The following is a 12861-nucleotide window of genomic DNA, read 5'->3' on the forward strand; positions in this document are numbered from 1 at the left end:
GGAGTTTGTTCCACCATTGGGGGGCCAGAGCAGCGAACAGTTTTGACTGGGCTGAGCGGGAACTGTACTTCCTCAGTGGTAGGGAGGCGAGCAGGCCAGAGGTGGATGAACGCAGTGCCCTTGTTTGGGTGTAGGGCCTGATCAGAGCCTGGAGGTACTGCGGTGCCGTTCCCCTCACAGCTCCGTAGGCAAGCACCATGGTCTTGCATATCCAAGCTTCTGAGCCTGAGTAACAGGCCGTTTACTTTGGACACGCTTTTCATCCGGATGCCAAAATACTGCCCCCTACCCAAGAGAGGTTATGAACAAATTCTTATTTTACAATGACTGCCAAAACTTCCCTAACCCGGACCATGCCGGGCCAATTGTGCGCTGCCCTAGGGGACTCTCGATCACAGCCGGTTGTGATACAGTCCGGGATTGAACCCGAGTCTGTAGTAACACCTAGCACTGCAATGCAGTGCCTTAGACTGCTTCACCACTCGGGAGGCCATTTGTTAATGAATTACTGTATTCAGAAAGAGTTGTTCTTGCCCGGAAATCTCCAAAGATTTATTACAACGGTGGTTGGCTTGATCACCGACGACGATGAGGGAGGTGGTCAGTGGAAGTGTAGTGCCAGGACAACAACCTCTCCTTCAACATCAGCAAGACAAAGTTGTTTGTGGACTACAGGAAATGGAGGTATGAGCGCCCCCCCCCCCCCGATCCACATCGACAAGGCTGTAGTGGAGCGGGTCTAGAGCTTCAAGTTCCTCGGTGTCCACATCACTAATGAATTAACATGGTCTACACACACCGAAACACAGTCATGGAGAAGGCACGACAACGCCTCTTCCCCGTCAGGAGGCTGAAAAGGTTTGGCCCTCAGATTCTCAAAACGTTCTACAGCTGCACCATTGAGAGCATCTTGACTGGCTGCATCACCGCCTGGTATGACGGCAACTTGTCATCCAACTGCGAGGCGCTCCAGAGGGTAGTGCCCAGTACATCACTGGGGTTGAGACCTCTCTGCATTCCAGGACCGCTATACCTGGAGGTGTCAGATGAAGGCCCTAAAAGAAGACTACAGACACCGAAGTCATAGTGCCGATGCACCGAGTCTGGAACCAACAGGACCCTGAACACCTTCCACCACCAAGCCATAAGACTGCTGAAGAGTTAACCAATAGGACCCTGAACACCTTCCACCACCAAGCCATAAGACTACTGAAGAGTTAACCAATAGGACCCTAAACACTTTCCACCACCAAGCCATAAGACTGCTGAAGAGTTAACCAATAGGACCCTGAACACCTTCCACCACCAAGCCATAAGACTGCTGAAGAGTTAACCAATAGGACCCTGAACACCTTCCACCACCAAGCCATAAGACTGCTGAAGAGTTAACCAATAGGACCCTGAACACCTTCCACCACCAAGCCATAAGACTGCTGAAGAGTTAACCAATAGGACCCTAAACACCTTCCACCACCAAGCCATAAGACTGCTGAAGAGTTAAGCAATAGCTACCTGGACTGACTGATAAAGAGTTAACCAATAGCTACCTGGACCAATAGCTACCTGGACCAATAGCTACCTGAACTGACTGCTAAAGAGTTAATCAATAGCTACCTGGACCAATAGCTACCTGGACTGACTGATAAACAGTTAACCAAAAGACTACCTGGACCAATAGCTACCTGGACCAATAGCTACCTGGACCAATAGCTACCTGGACTGACTGCTAAAGAGTTAACGACAGGTGATGTCTGTTGTTTGTATTAGTTGAGGATGTTGATATAATCTGGCTATGTCTTTCTTAATTGCCCCTGATTGGGTAAATACAGTTGTATTTAATTGAAGAACACAGCTGTCTCAGACCAGTGTCTAACAATCATACAAAGACAATATTTGAACTGCCTGTTAAATCAAGGTCCTGGATTTTGTTTTTAGCGTTAATATCCAAATATATTAAATTGAGGTGTCCGACTTCCATAGAATTCTCATCTGTAGAGTCTCAGTATGCCCTAACCTAAAACACATGCATGTAAAGTGTCCATTGAATGTGCTTTGAATTAAGTTGGATTTGATTTGACTCTACAAAAGCCAGCCAGAACACTGATAGGGAACAGTGTTGGCTTCTATTTCACCAGGTAGGCCAGTTGAGAACAAGTTCTCATTTAGAACTGCGACCTGGCCAAGATAAAGCAAAGCAGTGCGACAAAAACAACAACACAGTTACACATAAACAATAACACAATAGAAAAATCTATGTACAGTGTGTGCAAATGTAGAAGAGTAGGGATTACAATTTAGCATTAACACTGGAGTGATAGTAGTGCAGATGATGTGCAAGTAGAGATACTTGGTTGCAAAAGAGCAAGAGGGTAAATAGTAATATGGGGATGAGGTAGTTGGGTGTGCTATTTACAGATTGTCTGTGTACAGGTACAGTGATCGGTAACATCTAACCCTATTACGGGGGCTGAGTCACTGGCTTACTGGGGCTCTTTCATACCGTCCCTGGGAGGGGTGCGTCACTTGAGTGGGTTGAGTCACTGATGTGATCTTCCTGTCTGGGTTGCCAGGCCCTCCGATTTGACACACTGAACTCTATTTGAGAAGTAGTTGGTGAACCAGGCGAGGCAGTCATTTGAGAAACCAAGGCTATTGAGTCTGCCAATAAGAATGAGGTGATTGACAGAGTCGAAAGCCTTGGCTTTTATCGATGGCGGTTATGATATCGTTTAGGACCTTGAGCATGGCTGAGGTGCAGCCATGACCAGCTCGGAAACCAGATTGCAGAGTGGAGAAGGTACGGTGGTATTCAAAATGGTCGGTGATCTGTTTGTTAACTTGGCTTTTGAAGATTTTAGAAAGGCAGGGCAGGATGGATATAAGTCTATAGCAGTTTGGGTCTAGAGTGTCTCCCCCTTTGAAGAGGGGGATGACCATGGCAGCTTTCCAATCTTTGGGGCTCTCAGACAATACGAAAGCGAGGTTGAATAGGGGTTGCAACAATTTCGGCAGATGATTTTAGAAAGAGAGGGTCCAGATTGTCTAGCCCAGCTGATTTGTAGGGGTCCAGATTTTGCAGCTCTTTCAGAACATTAGCTGTCTGGGTTTGGGTGAAGGAGAAGCGGGGCAAGTTGGGCAGGTTTCTGCAGGGGTTGCTAAGCTGTTGGCCGGGGTAGGGGTAGCCAGGTGAAAAGCATGGCCAGACGTAGAAAAATGCTTTTTGAAATTCTAGATTATTGTAGATTTATCGGTGGTGACAGTGTTTCCTAGCCTCAGTGCAGTGGCCAGCTGGGAGGAGGTGCTCTTATTCTCCATGGACTTTACAGTGTCCCAGAACTTTTTGGAATTAGTGCTACAGGATGCACATTTCTTTTTGAAAAAGCTAGCCTTAGCTTTCCTAACTGACTGCGTATATTGGTTCTTGACTTGCCTGGAATATCATGGGGGATATTCGATGCTAATGCAGAATGCCACAGGATGATTTTGTGTTGGTCAATGGCAGTCAAGTCTGGGGTGAACCAAGGGCTATATCTGTTCTTAGTTCTACATTTTTTGAATGGGGCATGCTTATTTAAGATGGCAAGGAAAGCACTTTTAAAGGGCAACCAAGCATCCTCTACTGATGGGATGAGGTTGATTAGAAAGGCCTGCTCGCTGAAGTGTTTTGGGGATTTGCACTTTTCGCACCAAAGTATGTTCATCTCTAGGAGACAGAACGCATCTCCTTCCTGAGTGGTATGACGGCTGCGTGGTCACAGTGTTTATACTTGCGTACTATTGTTTGCACATCAAAGAGGCACTGAGTTTGAAGGTAGACCTTGAAATACATCTTCAGGTACACCTCCAATTGACTCAGATTATGTCAATTAGCCTATCAGAAGCTTCTAAAGCCATGACATCATTTTCTGGAATGTTCTAAGCTGTTTAAAGGCACAGTCAACATAGTGTATGTAAACTTTTGACCCACTGGAATTGTGATACAGTGAATTTTAAGTGAAATAACACATCTGTAAACAGTTGTTGGAAAAATTACTTGTGTCATGCACAACGTAGATGTCCTAACCGACTTGCCAAAACTATAGTTTCTTAACAAGAAATTTTTGTGGTTGAAAAACTAGATTTAATGACTCCAACCTAAATGTATGTAAACTTCCGACTTCAACTGTACATCTCATCCCATCCTCATTTCTTGTGCTGACAACAATAAATAATTAAGTACTCAAGAATGACTTTACTTGGTGGATGCAACTCAGATATACATTAATCAGAAGTGACCTGATCGATATCCCACTGGGCACAAACTGCTTAAATCAACATTATTTCAATGTAATTCGTTAACGTATTGTGAAGTGGAATCTATGTGGAAAAAACATAGCATTTCTTTCGAGGGTAACATTTCAACCACAGGATTTCAACATAGAGAAACCTTGAATAAAATATGTTGAATTTGTACCTTTGAAACAACAGATCTTCAATGTAATATCCATTATAAGAAAAAAACAATAGGCTGGACAGCACCTCCTACAGTACTAGAGTTGATCAGTCTACAGCTTTTATGTTTTTTATTCTAGATAACATTTTCTTTGGAAAAAATGGACCGAAAATGTCTTTAGTACTTTACAAATAGAAAGATGAAAAATGTATTTATCTACTCTGGACAAGTCCAGTCCTGGAATGTCTTAATGTGAGACTTTGGAATTTTATCTACAGTACTTACCCAGAGTCAGATGAACTTGTGGATATCATGAAGGAAGTTGCTAACTACCTTCAAACTGCCCACAGAGACATAAAAATGGTATCCGCAAGTTCATCTGACTCTGAGGAAGTACTGTAGATAAAATGGCCTCATTGCCAAAATAAAGTATCTCCTTAACAAAATGAAAAATAAATATTTAGGCCTACTTCATCCGGTGTCCAGAAAAATGGATTTGCGCAACTTGCAAATATGTAACCATACTTTATCAATCATATATCATCAATGAGGCTATTTAGGCCTGTATAGCATTTGGGAAGTAATCAAGAGCTATTATTTAAATTTAGCCCAGGATTCAACTAAAAATAGACAATCTCCACAATTACTAAAATAATCTGCACAGAATCTCAAACAGCATTGATCACTTGCACCATGTACTTTAATGTAATCAACTGGAATTCAGGTAATTTGGTTGTGCTATTAAATGAATCACAATGATAACACATTAAGTTGTTTTTTAAATAAACAATTTTAGCTTTGTTGTGCTTTTAAATTGTTAAAAAAGAAGGTGACAAATATACTAAACTAAATAAATTTGGTTGTGCTTTTAGATGGGAATTCAAACTTTTGGCTGTCTTTTTCAAAATGGTTTGAAAGCTCATTGATCAACATATCTAGCAAATACCCAATTCTCCATGTTGAAATGACAAAGTTGGCCCAGTGGGATGTGATCCCAAGTGCCTGGACAACATGGCAACAGATGTTGTTCATGTGACATGTTAAGATCAGTGTGTGAATAGAGTCCGAGGGTGGTCCGAGGGTGTGTTTTGGGGGAGGGGGAATGGATAAAATGGGGTTGCTGGGAAACAAAATTACAGAAATGTTCCCCAAATTCCCATCTTTTTCAGCAATCCCGATTGGAAGATTACCGGGAACAGTTAAAGGATTTCCTCCCTGCTTATTTCCTCCTGATTCCAGAAATATTCCAACAGGAATTTATGGAAAACCAGGTAATTTTGGGAAAGAATTTTACACCCCTAGTCAGAGGTCAGCTGTGTGGTGAGGTCAGAGGGTCTGGTGGGTGTGGGTGCGGGTGCGGGGACAGTGGGGGTCGTTGAAGTGGTACGGCTCATGGCGGTGCTGAGGGTGGTTGCAAAGGGAGGGGTGTTCGATGCCCACTGTAGCCAGCTCCTCCTGCTTGTGAAGGCCTTCCAGCTTGACCAACAGCTCGCCGATGAAGGTCTGGCAGGGAGGGACACACAGTAGCATCATATAGCTATTGTTTTGTATTTTTCCCCTTCACATTAGATACTACATAGACAGAAATAAGAGGGGGAGACTGAAAATGGAGGACTCTGAAGCCTCAACCCCAGTCGCTTTAGGTTTGGTCTCTAGAACACCTGGATTTAAGCCCAGTCCTAGACTAAAAAGCATGTTCATTGGGACATTTTGGCTTAATCCGTGTCTAGGAAACCAGCACTTAGTGTTCTTCAATCTTTTGTGATATTGATTTGAAACCAACATGTGTCAAACATGTGTGTGTGTCTCAGTGGAGGCTAGTGGGAGGAGTTATAGGAGGATATGCTCATTGTAATGACATAAAGGAACAGTCAATCATGTGGTTTCCAAATGTTTGATGTGTTTAATACCATTCCCTCTATTCCATTCCAGGCATTACAACGAGCCCTTCCTCCTATAGCTCCTCCCACCAGCCTCCTCGTGTGTGTGTGTGTGTGTGTCTCTAAGCAAGCCACTGTGGGCCCTGTCCTTTGTCAAAAGAGGTCCTGTAGCAGGGAACAGAGGGAAAGAGAAGAGAAAGGAGAGGGAGGGAGGAGAGAAGAGCGAGAGAAGGCCAGGACAGACGGCCATTGTAGGGCATGTGGCGTGACAATGGAAGGTGTCAGACACCGCTGCCTCCTATTGGAGGCCAATACAGTGTGTGTGTGTGTGTGTGTGTGTGTGTACAGAGACTAAATAAAAATGAATGACTTAATATGCATCATTCTTCCATATCATTATAAATGATGGTAAAACATACCTCAGTGTTGTTGCTGCTGCATGTCTGAAGGATCTCCTGATGATGAACAGAGTTTAGAGAAGAGAAATCATTGTATCAAAATTCCAGTAGTTAAATTCTGTGGCAAAGTCAGGTTGGTCTGAGTACATGTTCAGAACAACTTTGGGTGGGCGGGGCCTACCTGTAACTTTTTCACTCGCTCCTCATTGCTAGGTAGATCTATCAGGTCATCAATGTTTACCTCGTCTGGCATGTCTTCCTCCTGCAAAGGACAAACACATTAAAAACACACACGTATACTGTATATTATTAGAGTGGAAAAGCTTGTGCAAATCTCAATACATGACTTATGCAAAAGTTTGAGTTATGTCTGTATATATTAAGTTGAGCTTTGAGTCCTACTACATGTCATTTCCAAATGGAACAGTTGACAGGATTCATTCAGAGGGCTTATGGTTGGATAATAACAACACTGACCATGTATCCAACTGGATCAGTTGCCTTGCAAGTCAGAACCAAGCTACAGACCAATAGAAGATCAGTCTCCTCTCTCTGTCCTCTGACGAATCACACTGCCTGCCTGGCACACATTCAACTTCTGGTGGGTTGGATTTTGAAGACAGTTCCTAAAATGATCGGACTGGTTCCCCTGTTGTTGGTGACGGTTATTGATCTACTGATCAAATGCTCAGCTGAGATCCGGCACCGGCCACCATAGTGCATTTGTCGCCCTATGGGGGTGAGTCTCCTGCTGTACACTGGTACTGTACTACAGTATATAAATGCAGTATTGTTACAAAGGGTGTATCCAAAATGGCACTCTATTCCCTACATAGTGCACTACTTTTGACCATAGGGCTCTGGTCAAAAGTAGTGCACTACATACAGACTAGGGTGTCATTTCAGATGCAGACAAGAACTGGAAGCAGTATGAGTTCCCAAACTTCCCAGGAGAGCAGAACATCAAGCTAGTGATGTCACATGGCCAGCTGCAGTATGTTTACCCCCCTCAGGGAGTATTAACCCCATCACCCATTAGCCCCACCCTGGGCCCTGGAGTACTCTCCCTTCTATGCACACGTCACCCATTAGCCCCACCCTTGGCCCTGGAGTACTCTCCCTTCTCTGCACATCTTCCTTCCTGTTTCTCATCCTTCATTCTTGTTCCATTCCCTTTTTCCAAGTGGCCATGTAAGGCAGTGAGTTAGCATTCCCCAGCCACCATGTCTCTGCAGTGGCTAAAGACTTAGGCTACATCCGGAATGGCACATTATTCCCTAGTGCACTACCCATAGAGCCCTGGTCAAAAGTAGTGCACTATATAGGGAATAGGGTGCCATTTTCAGATGGAGCCGAAGTCCACAGTGCACCTCCAACCTTCTCTAGTCCTTTAATGGACTGTGCACTCTCATAACATCCATATTGTATACACTTTTTATATAAATCTCATAGCACACGGAAGTCTGTTTAGCCCTGTTAAGGAGGACTACGCAGAAGATTTGGTTTAGGAATGCCTCTGTAATTTCGACAGAGTGCAAGTGATTGTGTTGATATACACTACAGTATTTATTCTGCATTGTTTGTGTCTCACAGGAGAGTTCATCTGTAATGTTAAGATCCATGTATCATGTACAGTGTCTTAACAGGCCTTTTCTACATGAATATCCAACTCAAAGCTTAAGCCTCTTTTTTTTCTTAAAGTTAAGCCTTTTCCCCAATTCTATTGATTCAGGCATAGGTGAAAGAGCAAAGTTCTCATTCTTAAAGGAAAGGAAACTTTCAGATAGTATTGCCTGATTAAAAAGTTAAGAACTTGCCATATACCTAAAATCTCTTTACTATCTGAAACCTACTGCCTGAACACATGGACAACACTTTAGCCTTGTTTACACTTTGCGCTAACATGCGAGTTTTATGATCTGATCGATATGATCCAATTAGTATCTGATCAAGGTATGCCACGTCTACCCATTGTATTAAAAAGTCTCTCTTACCCATCCACATTGTGACCGGATTAGCTAGTGTCTCCCTGTATGCAATTTATTTAACAGATATTCTTTCACAATAATGAATGTATTTATTTTAGGACAATTACTGAAGCCATATTTTAATGGTGCTACCTGAGGCCGTTATGAGTATGAGTAAATGGTTTGACCATCCAGATCTGTTTGATATCCAGATAATGTGTGCCTGAGTACCTCCAGATGTTTTCAGGAAGATCTAAAAATACTACTAATAATTCATTATTAAAAACCTTTATAGCTCATTTCATTAGACATAATCTCAAAGCACTTGTTAAGCAAAACTAAAAGTAATTTAAATATAAATTGACCCTACAACAATAGATAGATCAGCTAGATCCAGTATGTTTGAGTGCTTCTTGAAGCATAATCCGATCAGTGTATTTTAATTGTCGAGACCGTTTAATAAAAGTTTGGGCACAATCGAAATGCGGAAAAGTACAGGACACAGGTATAAACGGGGCTTTTGTGTGGCCCTTGTAATGGTCCAAGAGGGTACGACGGCACTTACCTTGCCCAAGTACAGCTCGTTCAAACAGTCGTCTATCCATTTCTCCACGTCTAGTCGCCTCTGTAGCTCTTTTCTGTTGTATTTCACAGTAACTCGAGCTTGTCTCTTCTGAAGGTTGCCTCCGTGTTCCGGAGACGTTCCCAAATCTGACGAGTGGACTTCATCTGCGTGCGTCCTTCCGACCCTGTTGGCTGCCATATCTGGTCTGACTGGTTCCCAAGCTAAATGGAGTCCGACTACCTATGTCAATCCCAGCTCGCTCAGAGCGCCCTCCGTTGTCACGTGTTGCTGACTAAACTCTGAGAGTGACTTCCCACCCAACACATGACAATCTGTGATTGTCTGTAAACAATCCAATGACCTAATGTATTGTAACGACCCTGGCGCGGAAATCGACTCGTGCCGCACAAGCATGCTTTTTCGGCACAGTCGATAGCGCGCGGGACCTCGGGCTCGAAGGTTCGAGACCTGCTCCCTGCTGTTTCATTATATTGGTTTCAGAAGTGATCGGACCTTGCATCCACGGCAGTGCGTGTGCTTGGCCGGTGAGCGCGTTCCTGTAAAACGTAGAGTCTCAAGCTAGCGCGTGGACGCTCTTTGGAGGGAGTAGTGTAACGACACTGTTTTTTTTGCGGCACAGTTGTTAGCGCGCCGTGGCTCGAAGGTCGAGGGTTCGAGACCTGCTCCCTGCTGTTTCATTACAGTATGTTGGACATCATTGAACATCTCATTCCAAAATCATGGGCATTAATATGGAGTTGGTCCTCCCCTTGGCTGCTATCACAGCCTCCACTCTTCTGGGAAGGCTTTCCACTTATGGAACGTCGTTTGGGTCTTTGCGTGTCAAAAAGATACACGTCAAATAACACTATTTGACACGTCAAATAAGCTTCTTTACCAATCAGGACCTGGATATGACTCCACGTCACACAATAATTGAACACGTTCATTAATTTTTGTACGTAGTTGTTATACATTGATTACAGTCTCACTCGTATTTCATATGTCACAACGATTCACCGATACGTATGCTATGAGTTATCGATTTTGTCACTGATGATCACTTTTTTATATATTGTAGCGACCCGCACAGACAGCTGTGTGTTATGTGTTAGGCTAGGAGGTGGTTGTGTTGTACTGACCAGTACCCGGTGTTCGCGGGGTCCGACATGTCAATCAACCTGCTATCTGCCAATCACGGGAATGCCTGGAATGTTCTGATGCCGGGCATCCTGGTGGTTGGCGGAGTGGCGTGGAGGGTGTTTGGGCAGGGGGGTGGAGCATTGGAAGTTAAGACCAGGTTCAGCCTTTATTCTCTCTCTCTTACGTCTGGGCTTCCCAAGAGAAGGCCACGATTGGCTTGTGGGTTATCTGTCATCTTTTTGGCGTGTGCTACGGCCCAAACAGTAGCCTGTGTAAAGTTGGTTTAATAAACCGTCAATTCGCAAACTCAAGCCTCTGTCTGGACAATTGTTCATTTATGATCTAGTCAGGTCATTACAATATATATTTTTTATTAATGATCACATTTGCATAAAGGTCGTTTGGACTCCGCCCAAGTCTCAGGTACTGATGAAAGACGTTCACTCAACTTCTGTTCTTCCGAGGTAAAATTAACTAGCTAGTTAACAATGGCAGCCCAATTTCTCGAAAATTGTAAATCTACCATCTCTGATTGCACCAGACTGCTGCTCACGGACAGAAGTGATTGACTTCAACCATCAATAGCCAGGTAAGGTTAACTTAATGTTAGCTAGCTATTGTTAGAGTTGCGTCAATTTGAATCTGGTATCAGGATAAACTTGACAATGAGTCACCGATTGTATACTATGTATTTTTTATTAGCTAAGCAATAAGTGGTAAATGCAATTTTCGTATATACGGGCTCTCTGTCCCACCTCGCAGGGCAAAACAGAGAACTGACTTGTTCCTGACAAAGATATTATAATATACCCTGATGACAGTAGTTACTGCTTCCGAGCCGTCCTGTCAAAGTAGAGACTGGGCGTGGTTTAGACTCACCCAGCCTATTGTTGATTGTTGGCGCAGAAGCTGGTCCCAGCCCCCTAAGCGCTTCAGTTGATAGATGTAACTGTTGCTGTGAAGAACATCCATGCGCTCATGCTCGATACCGTTATCTCGCACCTGTTATCTAACAAAAGACTGCTTGTTCTCGCAACACCCCGCTCTGAATGTGCCCCCCCCCAACTCATTGCACAGGTCCTGTCTTCTGTAGTTTTCCATCATGAGAAAGGCCCATGGTCTTGAAACTTTTAACAATGTTTCAAGTCAGCTATGTTGCATAACACATACATACATCCACACAAGCCAACAGCAGATAATATTCAATCATATATATGGTAATGGCTATAATGTAAAACACAGAATCCAACACTATCTAACATTAGGTGTTGAGGGTGAGGGGTGTAACAGCTGTCTTCATAGGTCGGAGGCTCAGAGTTGGCACAGTTTAGACAAGAGAACAATTTAGGGGTTGTTAACTACACACAGATAAATTGTCACTGGACCCATCGGGTCTGCGGTCTATTTTTCAGGCTAGAGAACATGTTGCGGAGCCTTCGGTGGGCAAGCGGTCATTTGATTGATGAAGAGATGGCCAGCAATCTAATTTCTGTTGCAGAGAAGTTCCTACAACAGGCAAATTACATCCAACAACGGGAACCTTACGAAGATGCCAAGTTGTTACATTTGTATCAATGTTTTTGTACAGCATGTGTGGCAAAGGCTGAGATTGTATCATTTTACTTGTCCTGTGTTAAGTCTCCTGTGTCAAGTCAATCAATTAAAAAAAAACATTTGGTTGGCCTATACTGCTGTTCCTAAATTCTATATGGTGATCTTAGTCTTTTAACCTAAAGTTTTTAGGAGTGTATTTTGTCATTATCTATTGTAATTTTTATTTCAGTATCCTAACAAGTGCCTTTGAAGGGAAGGCGGTATCACATCACCAAGGAGCAGCTTGAGTTCCTCATAGATTGTGATATGACCATCAGGCAAATGGCAGATGTTCTCAATGTGTCACACTCTGTGGTCAAGCGGCGCATGAGGTAAGTTATTGTAATTGAATAAAGCAATTGCAACACAAGAGGGAGATCTCTAGATTTGATCACATTCCTGATTGATGTATCTTTTTGTGTTATTTTTGTTTTTAGTAATTTTCAGCTTTTCAGGTCCTACTCACTGTTGTCAGACGCTCAGCTGGATGAGAGGATCAGAGAGCTGATATCAATGAAAACAGAATGGCGTCACTATAAGAAACAAATGTATCTTGTTTTTTAGGTTGAGGATTGTTATCCATGGTGCTGTGGATGGTTACAGCAGACTTGTTGTGTTTCTGAAGGCCTCTGACAACAACAGGATTGCCACAGTCATGGAGTCATTCGAAGCAGCAATCACCAGCTACGGAGTACCATCCCGGGTGAGATGTGATTGGGTGGTGAAAACAACCTTATCTGTGCCTTTATGGAGCAGTTGAGGGGAAGTGCCCTCAGAGGAAGTAGCACTCACAACCAGAGGATAGAGCGGCTGTGGGGGGGGACATCTGGTATGGAGTCTCCAACATTTACCATGACCACCATGTTCACCTTCTTGGAGACAG

General features: G+C 43.5%; 1 protein-coding gene across 1 annotated transcript; it reads right to left on the reverse strand.

The window, feature by feature from the left end:
* Positions 1–5114: 5114 nt before the first annotated feature.
* Positions 5115–9638, reverse strand: LOC135550845 (protein phosphatase 1 regulatory subunit 14A-like). The gene is made up of 4 exons (XM_064982005.1): positions 9243–9638; positions 6892–6972; positions 6732–6767; positions 5115–5935 (listed from the first exon to the last, which is right to left on the reverse strand). Exons 1-4 carry the CDS (start codon positions 9438–9440, stop codon positions 5759–5761), a joined length of 492 nt encoding a protein of 163 aa, XP_064838077.1. The 5' UTR covers positions 9441–9638; the 3' UTR covers positions 5115–5758.
* Between the last annotated feature and the right edge of the window lie 3223 nt (positions 9639–12861).

Source organism: Oncorhynchus masou, chromosome 12, assembly GCF_036934945.1.
Source record: "Oncorhynchus masou masou isolate Uvic2021 chromosome 12, UVic_Omas_1.1, whole genome shotgun sequence".
Classification (NCBI taxonomy): Eukaryota; Metazoa; Chordata; class Actinopteri; order Salmoniformes; family Salmonidae; genus Oncorhynchus; species Oncorhynchus masou.

Bases quoted from the DNA above. Each gene is read 5' to 3' on its own strand.
- LOC135550845 (XM_064982005.1), bottom strand. From the start codon at position 9,440: ATGGCAGCCAACAGGGTCGGAAGGACGCACGCAGATGAAGTCCACTCG. The intron at 6,768-6,891 runs GTAGGCCCCGCC...GTTCATCATCAG, and splicing joins AGCGAGTGAAAAAGTTACAG to GAGATCCTTCAGACATGCAG. The intron at 5,936-6,731 runs GTATGTTTTACC...CCTCCCTGCCAG, and splicing joins GCAGCAGCAACAACACTGAG to ACCTTCATCGGCGAGCTGTT.